A 19,741-nucleotide genomic window follows, 5' to 3' on the forward strand; every position below is an offset into this window, starting at 1 on the left:
TAGCCATACGGTTTCTCTTTGTCAGATCCTTTTGGGGGGGTTGCAACCAAGATAACTGCCAAAACGCTAATTTCGAGACTTCAAAACGGAACTTCAGAAACTAACAAGTGACATCACGATAGCTACATCATCTTTTTCACCTGCTAGCATCCTATATTTTACAAGCCATTGAGTACATCTTGTTTAATCCACCTTTATGACTCTTAGAATGATGATAAGACGAGTGTTTACCGAGGTCAGAGAGCGAGGCAATCCAGGGTCATTTGCCCAGACTTCTATGAAATCATTAGTCTTTTTCAGAGCAGATCAGTCGTCCCCTGCTGCCTATTAAGAAGAATGCAGGTAGCGTTTTGTCTTTAGTTGTAAGCTGTGTTTGTCTTTTATACTATATACAGTGGCCAGTTAATCTGATTGCGTCATATGTTGCATGTAAGAGTAGTATCGGTGTTGTCATCTAGCCCTGGGCGTTTCAGCAAAAGCTGAGCTTGTCTATCATTTAATTGATGCGTGCTTCAGCTATGCACGCACCAAATACAGCTAAGAGAAGTTTTTATTGTAGTATATCAACTCTGGAAAAATACGATTGCTAAATTTAATGCTGTATTAAATTCTTTGGAAGAATTATGAACTTTTAAGATTACACTGGTTATTGGCCAGTGTACACACACACACACACACACACAGCTCTCCTGCTTCCTCCGTTCCTGCACTGACCGGACTAGTACAAGCTGCTGGCCAGAAACACTGTTTCACTGCTCTCTTATCCTTAGCCAAGCCATGTCTCCAGACAGAGTTTTTATCAGCTCGTGAAAACTGCAGCCACGATAAGAAGTATTGGTGGTTACACAGCTGACAGCTCCACTTGATAGAAGAGAAGGGGTGGGTGAGGGGGACTTGAGGTAAATCCACCAGATTTGGTCAATGCGAAGATTACAGTCCAATTTAAAGAACCGCTCACTTTGAAGTTTCTAACTGCTAAGCTAAATTGAGGATAGGGAGAAAGGAGACGAGGGGTTGAAAGTTGAAAATAGATAATGCATGCCTTTGTCTTCTCACTCTCTCTTTCTTCTTTCGTCTTCCCGCAGGATGGCAAGGAATGATGATGATGAAGAGGAGGCGGCCCGTGAGAGGAGGCGCAGGGCACGCCAGGAGAGGATGAAGAGCAGGGAGAGCGAGGAGCCCAGCAGCCAGTCGGACAGCCTGGTTATGACCAACAGCCACAGGTATAGCAAAACAAGCTCTCGTACATAGTCCAGCAGACGACTGATTGGCTCCCTCTTTTTTTTTTTTTTTTGGATCAGCTGCAAAAGCGAGAGAGCACCAGTAAAGTCCAACTAATAAACTCTCAACGTAATGTCATTCTCTGGGTTTAGGGTGTCGGGGTGGAGCTGCATGGTTAGATAGTCTACTGCCAGAAGTTTTTGAGAAAATAGTAAGCTTTAGTAATTTAAGTGAACTAGCCCATGAAAAACCCCAAAAGGAGAGATGCCAGAGTGTATTTGAGGAGTAAAAAAGTCACTTCTCTAAAACCTAAAGTCCAAACACAATAAGACTGCGGATAATTTATAAGTGCAGGTTTGAGATAAATTGTGTTGGCTACAGTGGAAGTGGTGGGTCGCTGTGACATCTAGTCACACAGACACTGCTTTGTGGTGATGAATGTTTTCTCTCTGTAAGCTCTTAGATACATCCTGGGGTGGTCAAACAACAAGGGGATTGTGCAGAAGGATGCTGAGATAGGACCTAGTTCTTGCTAGCCATTGTTGATTGTGCAGATGCAAGGATAATGTTTGGCAGACTTTTAGGTCACAGTATTGTGAGTCATGCTGAAGTCATGCCTCGAGGTGGAAGGATAGTCACTGAATATTTTAGTTAGAAAATATAAATACACTTAATAATAATAATAATAATAATACATTTTATTTATAGGTGCCTTTCAGACCCTCAAGGTCACCTTACAGTAGCACGTAAACAATACCATAAAAAACAGTATGAAACTTACTCCACACTTTATTCGGTACATCTCGGTAGTACCAGGTTGGGCCCTCTTGTGCCTTCAAAACTGCATTGATTCCTCATGACAGAGATTTAACAAGTTGCTGGAAACATTCCTCAGAGATTTTGGTCCACTGCAGATTTCTTGGCTGCTTATCTCCCATTCTACCACATCTCTAACAGGAGATCTGGTGACTGTGGATTGAGGCCTGGTGATTCTGGAGGCCATTTGAGTACAATAACCTCATTGTCAGTTTGAGATTATTTGTGCTGTGTTATATGGTGCATTATCATGCTGCATGTAGAAATCAGAATGTGGGTACACTGATCTTAACGGGATGGACATGGTCAGCAACAATACTTGGGTAGGCTGGAAGTGTGCCAGGAAAATATCCCCAACACCATTACACCACCACCATCAGCCTGACCTGTTGATTCAAGGCTGGATGGCTCCATGCTGTCGTGTTGTTTATGCCAAATTCTGACCTTACTGTCTGAGTATTGGAGCAGAAATAAAGGCTTGTCAGATCAGGAAAGATTTTTCCAGAAAAAAACAGATCTTCCCATTTTGGTGAGCCTGTATGAATTGTAGCCTCAGCTCCCTGTCCTCATCTCACAGGAGTAGCACCTGGGGTGGTCCATCAGCTATAGGCCATCTGCTCTTGATTTGATTTGAGGTTTGATATGTTGGGCATTCAGAGTTGTTCTTCTGTGTCCCTTGGTTGTAAAGCGTTGCCTTCATATCAGCTCGAAGAAGTCGGGCCATTTCTTCTGACATGAACAAGGTGTTTTCGCCCAGAAAACTGTGGCTTCCTGGTAGGGCTGGGTCATATCATACCGTTCATGGTAATACCGGTATAATGTTGGGCAACGATAGAAAAATGAAATATCGCGATAGAATATGGGTAAAACACGCAGTGCCTTTGTTTTCATACGCACATGGCGGGGAAAAAAGCACAGCGGCGAAAGCAGATCGTTGAATGAAACGGATAAACCAGAACTGGTTTGTAAAAATGCTGCAACTTCAGTGGTGTGGAACTGGTTTAGCTTTCATCTGTCAGATACACAACAAAGCACTATTTTTGGTAGAGCATGCTAGCGGGCCGTCGTTATTACCGTGTTTTTTGAAAAATACGGCATACTTAAAATCAATCCTTTGATTTTTCTGAAAATTGACAGTGCCCCTTATAATCCACTGGGCCTTATGTATGAATTCTGGTTGTGTTTTCTGACCTCGAAACGATTTTATGTGGTACACGGCGCTCGAAAATCTGTCAAATGTTTTAGTACGACTTTGCTAAGCTACGAACCCGCACAGCTTGATGGATTGTCGGAGCATTACGGCTATCGTAGGCTGGAGCCTCGCGGAGTGATACGTACTGTGCTTCAACATAATATTACCGTATTGTGTGTGTATAACCTCTTTTTAAGTTTTTTGGATATTATGCATGGTTATGCTGAGGATGTGTCGGCCAATTTCCACTGGAAATGCCTTTTGGTTAAACTGTCAGCAAGGAATTTGCATTTGCACTGCTAATTTTTTATATAACTTTAATGCACATAAAACACCTGCTTGTTTAAGTGAAAATACATTGATGGGGTTTTTTTTGCACTAATAAAGTTGTGGAGTTGTAAAGTATTTTGACTAGTGTCAATTATATTGTCAGTTTTATCGTTATCGCAAATTTTCAACTGTATATCGTGATAAATATTTTTGGTCATATCGCCCTGCTCTACTTCCTGGATATTTTCTCTTCTTCGAACCATTCTCAGTAAACTCGAGCGATGGCTCTGTGGGAAAATCCCTGCAGATCAGCAGTTTCTGAAACACTCAGAAAAGCCCTCTGCCACCAGCAATCATGCCACGTTCAAAGACAAATCCCCCTTCTGATGCTCAGTTTGAACAGCAGCTGGTCTTGATCCTCTCTACATGCCTAAAAGCACAGAGACACAGTGATTGGCTGATTAGATATGTGCATGAAGGTGACCAGGTGTACCACATGAAGTAGCCAGTAAGTGTGTATTTTAGTCACGCTGAAGCAAAGCTTTATAAAAGATTATCTTGGTTTTTTGGAGGTCCTTTAGCGCAGACAAAACTAAACAAAAATTTTTTACACATTTGTGCTCTGATGCAACACTTAATTTGGTAATGTTTCACGTTGTGGGTTAAATTTAATGCCACAGCAACTATTGACTCGGCATCCAAAAACATGCTAACTACGATAGCATGTTAGCATGCTATCGTAGTTAGCATGTTAGCATGCTATCGTAGTTAGCATTCAGTCCAAAGTTTTAGCAGGTGTTAGCATGGCTGTAAACTGTAGGCTATGGCTTTATCTGAGCACATACAAAAGTTCCCACCTAAAATCCAAATTTCCATTCATTATAAGGCCTCACCTGAGTTTATTTGAAGAGCTGTGGTGAAGAGCAGTCAGTAAAGCCGTGGGTCTACATTTTCTGCTGTTCTTGGCTATAAAGCTGTCAGTAACAATGCAACCTCTTTCTGGAAATTATGATTACACAGGGGTTGCGGCCTTCCACCAGGGCACCTCAGAGGTAACAGAAGATAATGTCATGGATTATCTTTCCATGCCCACATTTTTATAACGGCTGACGTCTGCTGTGACCTCACCCCTTCCTCCTCTTTGACACGAATACACACAATGTGACATTTGTGCCGTCTCTCTCTTTCTCTCTCTCTCCTCGTAGTGTCACAGAGACGGTGTCTGTGAGCAGCTCTTATGGAGGCGGTGGAGATGACGAGGACCAAGCCCTACTGGACCGCATGGCCAAACGTGAGGAGAGACGGCAGAGGCGCATGAAGGAGGCGCTGGAGAGACAGAGACAGCTGGACCCCACTGTGACGGAGGGCAACGACAGCACCGCCACGGAGAAAAACAGCGCAGAAGAGGAGAGGCCCTCCTCCTGGCGTAGGGGACGTTACCGTGACAATGACGACGAGGCTGAGAAGATGGAAACCTATAGCTCGAGAAGAGAGGAGGAGAAGGAGCGAGAGGAGCCGAGGGAGGAAGAGCAGGCTGCCCCTGAAGGGGGAGAGGAAGAAGCGGAGGGGGTAGATGAAGAGGAGGAGCAGCCAGTTGCAGTTGTGGAGGACAAACCGAGAAGGTCTTACTTGAGAAACCAGGTCAGTTATCAGGTCACCGTTCTTCTTTCATGTCAGACATTAAGTTAAGCTGGTGTAACCGACAGCCTTGGCACATTTGATCCTTGTTTCTATAGGCGTCAGCTGAAGAGCCTAAAATTCAAAACAAGGTATGGTTAGTGATTTGTTGTCTTTTTTGTTACCTTTGATTTGATCGCTGAGCTTACTTTCAAAGAACTGCTATAATCCTTTTTCATAGGACTTCGCCGAAGAAGACAGACATTCGGTAGTCAGTGAAAGTTCAAATCAGGCCAAGTCGTCAAATTCAGAGGCTGGGGAGGATACAGTAGCATCAGGGGAAGCTGAAGAGGTACCTGAGGATGATAATGTAGATAATTCACAGGGGAACAAGCCTATGTTACTAAGAAATGACAGTGAAGAGGACTTTGAGGTATCTGAATCAGAAGATTATGAGGTATCATACATGCGGTAAGAACTTCAGTAGAGGTGTGATACACAGCACGTGAAATTTCCTTGGGTAACTTCAGTGTCTAACTAGACAGAAATGTTTACATGTTAAACCTCTCGATGAGCCCGTCTTGTTGACGTGTTGATTTACGACACTGAAATTACCCGGACACCTCGTGTCGTCTAGCATGGTTTGCAACATTTGCAAACTGGTGACGACAGGTCTGCGTTTGATGAGGTGCGGTTTACAGCCGTGTGGTCAGACTTTTCAAAAGGTTAATGCTATGCTCCACAGAGTGATCACATTTTTTTTCTGCATGTCTTCCACCTCAGCCATGAGTGCAACAACACATCACATTACACTGGCTCCACTTCAGCAACCCAGTGAGGCATCAGGTCATCTTTCGATATCTGTCAAAAGTTTAAGACCATAGAAGATTGCAATAAACCCTTTTGTACAGTGTGTGTGTTGTCCCTTAGTTGATCCAATGTCTGGAACAAGCTCCTTTAGGCCGTATTCCATCACTACCAGCAGATTCCTTCACTCACCAGTAGTTTTAATGTAAGACACCAGCTTGTCTGCAAACAGTCACCAGTTTTTGCAGTTAAAATTCCAATGTGCGACTGTCCTTCTTAAAATTAAAAATTATGCCTTCACACTGAAAAAAAAAACACATTTCAAAAGCACAGTGTTTAATATTTATTTATTTCTGTTTGTGGTTTAGGCTGCACTTGTCGCTGCTTCAGTACAAAAGTTGGCAAGTGTGTGCAACAAGTTGGTGTCTTCCATGCAAACTGCGGGTGACCGCTGCAGTCGCCTTTCAGTTTTTGCTGCTGCATCATATAGTTCTTTACAACCACTTTCATCAAGCGACAGCAAGCAACCTCCCATAACCACTCGTTAACTGGTGGAAGAATATACATTTTCCCTAGTGTCTGGCAGTTGCCAACCAGTTGCCAACCAGTTGCCAACCAGCCTGTGTATCTGGGGCCAGTTCCTTCTGATTGAAAACAGAGGGTTTGAACTTGCCTATTAGGGGTTACCTGGACATATGGCTGTGTTTTAATGTGGATTCACCACTTCAACATAGACAGATAGATAGCTATGACAAAAAATAGGGAAAAGCATTTTAACTGATGACGTCAGCATTTTATGTTGAAATGGTGTCCGTGCAAGAATAAGAACGTTTATAGCGCTTTCTCTGTAAAGATTCATAATTTGTATTACATTCATAATATATCCCATGGTCTTCAAAATTTGACTGGATATGTACTTATCACAGCAATAGTAATTATCACATATAAGACTTTAATTATGTTGCTGATTATGGACAGCAAGTGGACGTAGGAAATACCCAGCTGGAGACACTCCCAGTGTGATCACACGTTAGATAATCCTTTGTCAACAATAATCCTGGAGTGGACGTAGTGTGATGTGATGTTCTGTGTTATTTTATTTGGGCGTGCTCTCTTTCTCTTATGGGATATCATGTGATGTTACATGATTGAATCCAATCACACTTCACTCTACGCACCTTTCTGCCTACCTTTGTTGTTCAGTATCACTCTATCTTGCTTTCTGTGTGTGTGTGTGTGTGGGGGGTGGGGCTTTAGGTGAATGAGCCCAGAGCGGAGAGGGAGGATCAGAGGAAGCACAACGGAGGGCTGCATGAGGAGGCGCCTCCCAAACAGCACAGGAAACCTGAGAGGACCACCAGGTACACAACAGCAACAGAAGCACACACTGTCTCATTGTCACCCTGAGGCCAAACTGGGGATAGCCCAGTCCTGTGAATTATTCAAGCGCTTGAGCTGTCAGCAGTATCGCTCAGATTCGTGTGACAGTTTGACCCTCTCTAATTGGTGAAAAATCATAAAGACCAGAATGCAATTTGTATTTACACTGTTGCAAAAATAGTAAGATAGTAAGATAAGTAAGATTGCCAGTAGTTTGTGTCATCTAACTTGATAAATGTTCTGTTTTTTTACTGCAGACAAACAGAAATTAGGCTAATATTTTCCCATTGTCAGTTCAATATTTTGTTACCTATCTGATAATGGTTATTTAAGTCCTACTAAAAAAGATAATGATGCCTTTATTCTGAAGCAACAGGTGACTAATTCGCTAATGAAACCTGTATGCCTGAATAAAACACACAGACTCAATGAATGTCACTAATAGCAGCTGCGCTTATCTAATCTTTCTTGCAAAAAAAGGCTAGATATAAAAAACCACTGAGCTACAGTGCTGTGCATAAGTCCTGAGCCACCACTCATTTCTCATTTCTTCATTTACTTGTATTATTTGAGCAGCAATTCTTCAGGCATTTATAAAGGTCTTTCAGACTTTTTCTTTGGACATTGGCTGTTTGTCACACTTTTCAGTCCTTGCACCCGACCATTTTCAGAGAAATGTTTTTGTTATGCTACTTAATGCTGACCTGTGACTCATTCAAGCATAAAAAAGACACCTAACTCCAGAGATGAGTTAGTGTTCAGTCTACACATAACAAATAAATTTATCTTAAGGTACTTTATTGCTAGCAAGCAACATTTGTTCCCAGATCTTTAGTTGAATCTGCAAAAAAAAGCAAAGAACACAGTCTAACAGACATGAAATAGCATTTTTAATCTAAACGGCTATTTTAAGTTTCAAAAACTTGGTATAGCTCAACGTAAAGTGTGTTCTTAAAAATTCTAAACAAACTCAGAAGTTGAGGACAAAAGAAGTGACAGGCCTAAGAACCTTTTACAGATAAATAGTATGTGAAATGCATGTCCTTAAGAAATAGGAAAAATCCTGGAAAGACATGGCATTGGACCTGAGAGATGCATCTGGACCTTTAGCTGATTCATCTACTGTTCACTGAAGGCTCAGCAGAAATGGTTCCAGTGGAAGGGTTGCTGTTAAGAAGCCATTCCTGACGATGGGGGACAGATCACACGGAGTAATGAATCCAATATTTATTTCAAAACGACTCAAGAGGGAACTACAACAGTGAGTCTACAGCCATCTGTGAAGCACGGTGGAGGACTTGGCTCTCCATTTCAGCCACTGGTGTTGGGGATCTTTTCAAAATAGAGGGAATTGTAAACTCAGAAAGTACATCAGATCCAGCATGGAATACTAACCGGAAACATGTGATTGACAACTGCTTCAGTTTTTAGTGTGACAATAATCAGCAAACACATTGTCAGTGTAGTAAAAGCCTGGATTTTAAAAACACAAACACAGTGGAACACCATCAGTCGTGGATTGGCATCCCCAGAGCCTTGACCACAACATTACTGAAGCAGTGTGGATCAAATCAGCAGAAAATGGAACAAAAGGCAATAAACATCCAAAGAAGAGCTTTGGGTGCCCTTCAAACAGCCTGGAGAACTATTTCTGAAGACTACTTAAAGAAATGAGAAGAGAGTTCAGGCTGTGTTAAAGAATTAAGGTGGTTGTACCAAATATTGATTTTCAAGTTCATTAGAATTCCACAAACTCTGATTGTGCCTTATATATTGTATTTTCATGTGTGTTTGCACATTTCAGCAAATTGCTGGACTTATTTCTGCACAAGTTTGATTTTTATGAAGAATTGAGGGATAGCTCAAGACCTTTCCTGATATATCAGTGACTCTGCTCTTGTCCACTTGTGGAAAAGTACTGCAGTAACTTAATATACCAGACCCAAAGGTCAGCTGAAAAGATCAAACTACAAATAACCAAAGCTCATTGTGACCGAGTGCGAGGAGAGGACAACAGTCTGTTGATAAACAACATTATGTACTGCATTTTAAAGGAAATTTGTTTTATCAGACAGGAAGTTATGTGTGAGGCTGACATTTATCATTTATTGCACAGGCTGGTGTGAAAGTATAGACATGTAGCCCGAGGCTTCTGGAACATAATTGAAAAGCAAATCTCATTCAGACTTTCAAGAAAAACACGTTGTTTTTGTTCAGCTGGCAGAGTGTTTTTCTGTCACGGGTCACCTGCAGTGAGTTCTCAGGTTGAAACACTGGAACGAAACTTGATACCGCCTGTAACTTTATCTTTGCAAACGTGATTGCATTTGTTTGTTGTGTGAATTCCGTGAAGGCAACATCTTCTTCTGGTGTGCATTTGAAAACCTGGATCAAAAGGCAACCACCTTTCCGTTCCGACCCGTGTGCTGACCCGTGTTTTTACGTGTCCTTCCCAGCCGCGGCAGCGTGCGCTCCCCCGAGCCTTCCGCGGGTGATGACCCGGACGAGGACGCGCGCCTGGAGGCGGAGCGCAAGCTGGAGGAGCTGAAGCGTCGTCGCGATGACGCGGAGAGCGAGGAGTTTGAGAGGATGAGGCAGAAGCAGCAGGACGCCGAAGCTGAGCTGGAGGAGCTGAAAAGGAAGAGGGAGGAGAGGAGAAAGGTGCTGGAGGAGGAGGAGAGGCAGAGGAAGCAGGAAGAGGCAGAAAGGAAAGCCAAAGAGGAGGTGGATGTTTTGTTTTGTTTTACTTAACTTTTAAGCTGTTTTTACTCTGTTTTATTCTCTTAGAGATTCTTTTAATCTCTATGTAAATGTTTTGTTTAAAAAAATCATGTCCAAGTGGCCGATGGACGCAAGTCTGAGTGTCATCTTACAATCGGTGGGAGACTTGAATCAGCAAAATTATTGTGCATGTGCAATGAAGTTATGAACTGGTTGCCTTCGAAATGGATGTTTCAAAGATGGGGACCAGTTCTGAATTATCACACAATTTTGGTTTTCAGTCATCTTTTCCTTCTTTAATATTGTCCTTTTGTTTTGTTTTTTTGCCCTTTCAACTTTGGATTAAGCCACATTTCTATGCAAATGGCTTATCGGAGTCTCCGATATATCCATGAAGCTGTCCCTTTAAACTTGAAAAAGCATGAAAAAGCTACACATCCCTGTACTATATGTTTACGTAGTTACAGCAAAAATTGCAGTTATTCAGTTCTGTAGCCCAAGAAAAGAAGCATGCTTTCTAATTTGGATCTTGTTGAGTCCAGATGAAACACCTGCTGAGATATTTGTGAGCTCCTGCACACACAGTGTTGTGTCTGTTCCCATTATTGTTATAATAAAAAAAAGGAGGGGCTGTAGTTGGGGATAGCAAGTCTCGAGAATGGCACATCTCTTACAAATGAGTCATTCTGCAACAATAACACACCGTGTGTGCTTAAACCTCTGACTGGGCCAACAGCGAAAAATCGAAACCAAAAGACCCCAAAACAATCGAAAGAAGAATGGACTTGAATGGTTTTTATTGCCTGCCCACACAGCTGTTGCAACAATCAAATTTCAAATGCAGACATCAGTGAGAATGAAGTCAACAACCGTCACTGCAGTCTTTTATATTTTCTCATGCTCTGCACCATGTTGATTCATCCCTTTGCACCTGTATGAGCAGAAACCAATGCATCACTCTCTCTCACACTTGCACCGCTGTGACGTTATCTCGCCATACGTCTCCGTTATCATGACTCAACCTATTTGGGTCCCCGCTTGTAACTCACATATGTCATTCCTCCGTCTCCTCTTCTTACAACATCCTCGTCCTTGCGTATCTCAGACGCGATAACCTCTGCTTTCCTTCGTGTTCCCCCGCTGTACCAAAACGCGTCGCTCATTTTCGCTCGCAGCCAGCTCGCGCCGAGGCCCCTACATTCTCGCTATTACCCTGACTGGTCTTCTTTGTTGCTCTTGGCTCCGAACGTGGCAGCCCATCTCTAGCTATCTGCCCCTGTTCTTCTCCTCTTGTGTGATGTTAATGAGGCCTTTTGGTTTGTAATTAAAAGATGGCCCAGAGATACAGAGAGACTAATTAACCAAGACAAGGCTGCCGGAGAGGGCTGATATACTGCCAAGTACCAGCCCTCTTCTGAATACTGTACAAATGATTCATACTTTTTTTCTTTCTTTTTTTTTTAACTGTTGATAGTCTGCTGTATCAGGCTTTTCAAAATGCCTTTTTTCTCCCGAGGCAGCCGATGGCTGTAAATAAGAATTTACTCAGAGTAATTGAATTTGAGACTGACCTGCTTCATTTGATAAAATAAGTAAATCAGTTAGAAAGTGTCTGGGTCGGCTGCATTTTTGATCGTCAACTGCCAGTGACATTTTCTTTATCATGTGATAGCCTGTGGCAGCATAAGTATGTTTCCATTTAGTTAGAGTCGATACAAGCAGCTAGCAAACACAAGCTACCATTACCTGGCAGGACTGCTGTAATGAAATTGACCAACGCGTTCCCTGTCAGAGTCACTCAGAAATGCCTGCCATCTCTTTCTCAGGAGGAGAAGAGGAAGATGAAAGAGGAGATCGAAAGGAGGAGAGCAGAGGCGGCTGAGAAGAGACAGAAGGTGGATGACACTATGGATGGAGAGGGCAAACCGTTTAAGTGTCTCAGCCCACGAGGATCCTCTCTGAAGGTCGGTCCAATGATTTTTGACTTCTCACCTCAGGTTTTCCATTCTGGTACTGCGCATATGGGTTAGGATAGAAATAGAATCAGCAATAGAAATCAAAATACAAAGATCATTTGGCGGCCTGAACAGGCATATGTCACTGGCAGATTTTTTTCAGCAGGGGCTAACAAGCAGATTAGGCAGAGATGAACTCTGTTTGTTGTATGAAAATGCAGTTCCTGACTGACTTTTATTCCAGTAAAGCCTGAACCATGAAATATTTGCCAGATTTTTTTTAGCTGGATTGTTAACTGAACCTCCAAATTTAAAAAAAAAAAACATAAATTTACAATTGAATTTTAATTTCTGTAATTTTTCCAAAAACTGATATTTTTGTGCAATGTATTGCTCACAGTAGTCATGCTTACATCTTCTTGGATACTGCAGGTTTTTTTTTTAAATGGGTTAAATCCATCTGAGCTGTTTTAAAATCAGCATCTTAAAATGGGACTAAAACATTTGCACTTAATGGCTGAATACATGATTTATTGTTGACCTGTAAGGATAAGCTGAAATGCAGTGAAGCTCTTAATAGTTTGATCAAGTATGATGATGTAAACTCTAATCATTCAAGGTAAATTAGTTTCAAACTGCATATTTTTCATCCTTAACTCAAATAAAACGTGCAAAAATGTTTGGAAAATTAAGTGTTGTAATGCTAAGCTAATCTTTACATCCCTGACAGGCCCCCACACTATGTATGAACACACTATAATGACCACGCTAACACTTGTAGCTTTGGTTAAGCAGACAGTCAAACTATTAACTACATATTTGTGCTTGTGTTTTTGAATTGGACAAGTGAGTAAAAGCACGCACTTCATCTAAAACTATCAGGCTAAATTGTTGCGACCATGAAAAATCAACTTGTGATCTTGCTGCCTTTAAAATGGCTGCTTTAATGACAGGGACCAGGTCAACAACCACTCAGTCAGCTGTCGTCTTCTAAGAAACTTACTGATCAAAAGCCAATAAGACATAGTCATTCTCCTATCAGTCTGCAATCAGTTTGCTATTAGTTTGTGATTCAGTGGGGTTAAGTTGCCAATTACATGTGATTCACAACCAGTTAGCAACCAGTCGAGCAGAGTATTGCAAAGAGACATGTCACAGACGAGTTGTGCTCATCAGTAAAAACTGGCTCAAATTTATTTCAACATGCTGGCTGCCTGCCTCCATTTATAAAATAGATGGCAATTATTTGCAAACCTTCACCATTTTGTCTTAAAGTGATTGCAGTCAGGTTGAGTCAGAATTGAGTCAAAAATTAATTCACTGGGCAACCACTGATATTTTACTACATTGCAAGTGGCATCAAAGCTAACAATCAAACCAGCATTTGCGTCCAAAGCTATTTGAGAATGTAGTGTAGTGAACGGGGGTTGAACACTTAAATAAGTTTAAGGCTTAAAACAACTTTATAGCATTTGCTTGCTGTACTAAACTGCATTTGCACTGGTTCCTTTGCAGTCGTCAGCAGAACTCCATAAAAGCTTTCCTGCAAACCTGCAAACACCATCTATCCTTCAGTGCAGCAAAGCCTACTCTGAACATTCAAATATTTGGAGAGATTAACCGCCAGGTGACTGGCATCTGCACAAGTGTTATCTAACTGAGATAAAGGAGTGGATTTCATAAAACCAGAGAGAGAGATGCAATAATCAAACTGTAACTTGTTTTTTTAAAACTGTCTAAATCTAAACCTTTCTCGAGAAATGCACGCAGAAAAGTTTCCCCCCCAACCCTCCCCCCACCGCCTTATCTAAAGATAAATGTTTGTCACTGCAAAGGAACGTTTAATCAACTCAAATGTGAATAAATGTTTTCAGTTTTGCCAAAAGCCAACTCCCACGCACACAAAATCTAGGGGGATTTTTTAGCCAGTGGAGAAAATCTAATTAGTGACAGTTAGCTGTAATATCCATCTGGCCCATCCCAGTGAGACTCTAGGTTTGGCTCTAATGGTGTGTGAGCTCTGATTGTACTAGACCCAGACACTTCTTTTAATTGTGGTCACTTTGTAAACAGTAATTCTCATGCCCCCTTCACTCCCTTCACAGACAAAGATTTACTTTGTCGTCATGTTCACTGTACGTACAAGTGTTTCTTCGTGACTGTGTTTGTTTGAGTGCATATCTATCTGTTGTGTTCTTCACGTACACGGAACATATGGACAGTTATGGTGCTGTGTTTTGCTTTGAGTTAATTTGTGTGTTTTCGCAACAGATGAAATAATCCAAAAAACGAGGGCTCTGGAAACTCCATAAATTAAATTAAAATCATATAGCTAATATGAATGTTGCCTTAACAAACATTTGCAGACACATAGCGTCTTTAGCATTTATTTAATGCCACGTATTTCGATGTTTAGTGATTGTAATATCCGATATGAATTTCGTTTCAGTTATTCAGCTATTGCAAGACATCTGAATAGTACTGACTAGCTAGCAAATTTTTGCTAGCAGGAAACACGCTTAAAACAAAAGGTACTCACTGTCTCGTAAGTACCTGAAAAGCTAGTTCCTTAATGCGGTTAGTACAAAAGGATATCAATAAAGACAAAACGGCATCTACCTGTCGCTCAAAACTGAAAATGGCTTGTTTGTGTGTAGTTTTTATTAAGATGAGTTTGATAGCAAGCAGGTCTGTCATGAATGTGAAAATGTTTTTGGATTGTAAGCAGGTTATAATATAGGCGTCATTTTAACAAGCAGCGATTCAGCGATTTTTGGTACTTAAATGGGGGCTAAATTTAAACTCAGAAGGCTCATATGCTTGGGAGGTAGCTGATGCACTTCACAAAAAACTAAGTAACTCATTGTTAATTTAAGAAAATGGACAACCCAAAAGCCCAGTAGGTCGGGTATATACAGTACCATATAAGCACTAAATCCCTGGACTGTCTCCACTATCCCTGACTATAAAGGAACATAAAACCACAGAAGTTTAAGTTTGAACCTTTTTTTATTATAGAAGTACGGTGGCCCCTAGAGACAAAGCACGTACAAACTCCAAAACACTTGCAAACTCCAAAACACTTGCAAACTCCAAAACACATGCAAACTCCAAAACACTTGCAAACTCCAAAACACATGCAAACTCCAAAACACATGCAAACTCCAAAACACTTGCAAACTCCAAAACACATGCAAACTCCAAAACACATGCAAACTCCAAAACACTTGCAAACTCCAAAACACATGCAAACTCCAAAACACTTGCAAACTCCAAAACACATGCAAACTCCAAAACACATGCAAACTCCAAAACACTTGTAAACCCCAAAGCACATGCAAATTCCAAAACACAACGGAAGTGCTCCAGGACGCTAGGGGCAGTGTTGAGCTTTTGTTACCTAGTAACTACACAAGCCAGGATGTACCAATGACCGGATTTGGGGTCTGCAGCCTTAAAGTCCGCATTTTAAGGCCGATTACGTCACAGCGACACGACGAAGGCTGTCCCAATTCAAAGGCTGCTCGAAATGCGGCCCTCAAATGCGTCCTTAATTTCCCTGAATTTTAAGAATGGGTCGCTGTAGCCTTCATGGCCCAACATATCCCAGATTTCATAGCTCGCCTGTGGTGTGGATAATTTTGCCGAAAAAAACGGCTGAAGCGGAGCCGCCAAGAGTAAACTTTCAGAAGTAAGTACTGAATATTATGTCACTTATTTATGCGCAAATGTTTTTTATAATGAAGAACATTAAAACATTACTGTTGGCCACATGTCGGGAAAGTTATGTGACATTAGCGATGTTTGTACTAACTTGTTTTAAAGCCTTTACTCCAAAATATACGCCGTTCAATAGTTGACTTTAATCTTACAGAGAATGTGATGATTTTATGGATAATTAAAGTCAGTCATATATCCACAAACACAACAGGCTGAAAGTCAGTGATGCTGCTCGGTTTGCAGTCCTGAATATCACGGCACAAGCAGGATTCACTGCACTGTTAATGTTAGCTATGTTATATTGCTGCCACTGTTCGGTGGTGTAGAGCCAAACGGACTTTAACGTGTGTTTGAACGAGCTGACAGTTCACTCGTTAAGCTGAAAGAAAGGTGCTTTAATCACAGGAGTCACACACGTGTCCACTGTACCATCTGGGAACTCTTCTTGTTTCGTAATAACACAGTCCTCCTTCTTTTGTGCTGTTTTGTAGCAGTGTATACACCTGAGGCTGTCACCTGTCTGTCTGTCCTGCACTCTCTCTCTTTTTCTTTCTCTCTGATTGTGTAATAAAAGTATGAACATGTATTTATAAGTTACATTTGTGTTTGAATCCTGCAGCTTATCACGCATTTGATTTCCATGTGTGACAACTGCAAGTGTCCAGAGTGAGGACAGACTGAGGGACTCACTGCTGCACATCATCTGTGAGGCTTTGCATCCCTGATGATCCACCAGGACTCAGCAGTGTGTGAGGAAGAGGAGGAGGAAGAGCCAGCAGCAGCTGACAGATGGAGAGAATAGACAGACTGTTCCCTGTTTGTGAAGGACTGCTAGGAAAGTTTAACATAACTAATTGTCTGTCCTGAATCAGTCTTATTAGGTAATGTTCAAATAATTTTATCATTCCAGTGTTTGCAGTGTGGGAGAAAGTACTCAGGGCCTTCAAGTTACACACTATGAAAGGAAGAAACAAGTTTAATATTCAGAAACCTAAAGTATGTATCAGCAGCTGAATGGACCTAAAAATAAATGTTTGTTTCAGTTCTATGAAGCTTTGAGTATTTTGGATTAGTAGCAGTGCTGTGTTTGTTGCATCATATTGCTGTAATTGTTTATATGCTTTATATATTCTGAGGTAAGTTGATCTATAGTGTTACATCATATTCTATAATGATGCTATGTGTTTGTATACTTTCTGCCCAGTTTGACCCATTTAGCAGAAGTCAGCCTGTTTAAGGCTCTGATATCTATTCTGTATGACTTAAAGCAGTTATGACATGGTCTGATTTTCTCACCCAATAAAGGAATATTCAATATATCAGTCTACTCTTCATTTTATCAGAAACAGTTATCACAGCTCATATAATTTCTTTTTACACACGTATGTAAGCAATGAGCCAAATTTAGTAATGCCAACATACTGAAGGAACAACATTTCTCTCTTATATATGATACACCTATATATGCACTGTCAAAGATACTTGTCTTTGAGTGAAGATTTAAGGTGATAAGACCTATAAATAACTGCAACTTGAATCTACTGTGGCTCAGTATTTGACACAGAGTTCATGTTCACTGCTGTAATAGCTAATAATGATTAATATAATAACTATAATATTGGCCATATTATATTTACATTACCAAAGTGATATGACTTTAGTCTCATGAACAACATTAGCTAATTGTTATTTACTAACTAATCTTAAATGACTGTTCAGTACAGAAATGAAGCCCAAAAATCATGTTTTACTGTCCTGTGGTCTCAACCTCAGATACTTATCAAATCACACAAAGCTCTTGTAGAAACAAACAAACAAATGAACAAAATATGTTTTCCTTCATTTCTGTCAAACAAAATTGTATGACACGTTACCAGCGGTTATTATCATGGTTGCTAGGCAACCTGGGAAGCGCGACAGAGACTAGACCGTCCCATACAGACAAACTTGCCGTTTATTTTGCAAATCGAGCTCAACACTGCCCCTAGCGTCCTGGAGCACTTCCGTTGTGTTTTGGAATTTGCATGTGCTTTGGGGTTTGCATGTGTTTTGGAGTTTGCAAGTGTTTTGGAGTTTGCATGTGTTTTGGAGTTTGCATGTGTTTTGGAGTTTGCAAGTGTTTTGGCATTTGCATGTGTTTTGGAGTTTGCAAGTGTTTTGGAGTTTGCAAGTGTTTTGGAGTTTGCATGTGTTTTGGAGTTTGCAAGTGTTTTGGAGTTTGTACGTGCTTTGTCTCTAGGGGCCACCGTATAGAAGCACAAAATACGGGCGTAATAATCCCATAACTGTGAAGAAGATAGAGCATGAAAAGCAACTTTAATCTATTTCATGCTGAAATACCTTTTGCTACATAAAGACAACAGACAACAACAGATCTGTTTTTCTCTATATTGGCTCACATGAATTGGAGCATATTCTTGCTTGATTTATGTGCAGAGTGAATTTCATGCCCCTTTGGTTTTTGTTGAACCTGTCCAAAGGCTACTTCCTATATCAAAATGACATGCATGCCATTGAAGACACACACTTGACTCCCCTCATTTCTTTTTACTATTAGGTGCTTTTTGTTTGACAGCTGCCATTTGGTGCCTCCTGTTACACTAAAACGTTAAAAAAAACTGTCTTACTATCAGGAATCAGCTCCCAGTGGAACTCTCAGTCCCGAGAGCTCGCCTTCATGTTATCAGCAGTAAACCAGCATAACCCCGCTCTGTATTGTAGATAAAGCTCAGTGTTCTGTGGCAGAAAAGGACAGAGGGACGAGATGAAGGACAGGCAGCAGGGATATGCAGGAAAGCGATTAGGGTTAACAGGATTACTGTAACTGCATTCGGATGGCTACGGCTCTTTAAAATGCGTCTGAGAATGGGGAATTTCCTGTCAGGGAGTATTTTTGGGAACTCCCACATTCGGTAGCAGTCGAGTGCAATGGCCTTCTTCATAAAGAGAGGGGAAGAGGGCCTTTTTTTCTGCTGTTTCTTCTTTTGTCCCTATTATAGGGTTTTGTGTTTTTGTGTGTGTATGTGTGCATCTAAGGAACGCATGTGCTGCCCTCTCTTTTAGCCTTTTGTGCCGTTGATCATAAACAATCCTCAGAGATTCCCACAGACTAAAGGCAGAGAGAGCAAAGTGTTTGCTGTGGGGTGGGGGTCAGTTTCTGATTGTGTGTTTGCTGTGGGGTGGGGGTCAGTTTCTGACTGTGTGTTTGCTGTGGGGTGGGGGTCAGTTTCTGACTGTGTGTGCGTGTGTGTGCATGTCTTTCAGAGCATTTTGCACATAGAGGGAATAGTATCTTGGTGCTGCTCAAGTGAAGCCAAATTATATTACGTATGAAGGAAAATAATAATGAGATATTTACTATTTGAAAACACAGCCTGCAAAGAGATTGTGGGAAATAAAGTTAAGTGCATGAAGGGGACCAATAATTGTCTGCGGTATATACTCTTACGATGATGGATGTTCATAAACATGGTCAAAGTTTAAAATATTGAGCAGAAGTAACCCCCGCATGGCAGAAGCTCAGGGCTCAGACTGCTTTATTCTTGGATCTGTAAGCTGTCAATGAGAACAGATATCTATAATATGATCGTCTCAGGCGCACAGCTCTGGCTGCAAGCATAGCAGCTCCACCCACCTTCTGTTCAAATTATCTGTTTGCCGGGGAAGGCAAAGGGAAGTCAGCTTGAAGTGGAGGGAAAGCGAGCTGAGATGGCCTTAGGTGTCACAGCAAGCCTCAGTTTAAAACAAATGAGGATTATTATGAACTACGTCTTTGGTGGAGTCAAGAAAAAATAAAATCCGAAGCTGCACACAGGTTAACAGATCCCCTTTATGTTATTAATCATCAAAGCTTAGTGACTGTTTAGAACTAGGCGTGTCTACATGTTGAAGTCAGAAATGAGTTCATATTAATGGTAATAAAGGGATTGGTGCACTTGATTCAGCAGCAGGGATGCTGTAATAAATATCTGAAGTGTGGTAGAGATGTACTGCATGCAGCGGAGCAATTCTGATGCAATATTTATAACTCACAGATTTCTAA

The 19,741-nt window shown here is 41.2% G+C and overlaps 1 protein-coding gene and 2 long non-coding RNA genes across 10 annotated transcripts in view; 2 read left to right on the forward strand and 1 right to left on the reverse strand.

The window, feature by feature from the left end:
* cald1a (caldesmon 1a) overlaps positions 1-19,741 on the forward strand; it is a 169,751-nt gene that overhangs the window by 138,283 nt on the left and 11,727 nt on the right. For 6 of the 8 annotated variants that reach the window (XR_014870365.1, XM_085138734.1, XM_085138733.1 and 3 more), the window contains 7 exons: positions 1,086-1,223; positions 4,705-5,140; positions 5,236-5,268; positions 5,358-5,468; positions 7,181-7,284; positions 9,760-10,027; positions 11,851-11,988. Coding sequence is in view for 7 of the 8 variants with exons in the window: in XM_085138734.1 (XP_084994860.1) it covers positions 1,086-1,223; positions 4,705-5,140; positions 5,236-5,268; positions 5,358-5,468; positions 7,181-7,284; positions 9,760-10,027; positions 11,851-11,988 (1,228 nt within the window). In the remaining variant the exon portion in view is untranslated. The remainder of the gene's footprint in view (positions 1-1,085; positions 1,224-4,704; positions 5,141-5,235; positions 5,269-5,357; positions 5,469-7,180; positions 7,285-9,759; positions 10,028-11,850; positions 11,989-19,741) is intronic. The other 2 variants (XM_085138735.1, XM_085138736.1) reach the window with 2 other exon arrangements.
* On the reverse strand, positions 3,248-4,709 carry LOC146499669 (uncharacterized). The gene is made up of 2 exons (XR_014870369.1): positions 4,393-4,709; positions 3,248-3,929 (listed from the first exon to the last, which is right to left on the reverse strand). It is a non-coding gene; the product is annotated as an uncharacterized LOC146499669 (long non-coding RNA).
* On the forward strand, positions 11,995-19,719 carry LOC146499670 (uncharacterized). The gene is made up of 2 exons (XR_014870367.1): positions 11,995-14,999; positions 17,956-19,719. It is a non-coding gene; the product is annotated as an uncharacterized LOC146499670 (long non-coding RNA).

The sequence above is a fragment of the Neolamprologus multifasciatus genome, chromosome 17 (genome assembly GCF_963576455.1).
Source record: "Neolamprologus multifasciatus chromosome 17, fNeoMul1.2, whole genome shotgun sequence".
Classification (NCBI taxonomy): Eukaryota; Metazoa; Chordata; class Actinopteri; order Cichliformes; family Cichlidae; genus Neolamprologus; species Neolamprologus multifasciatus.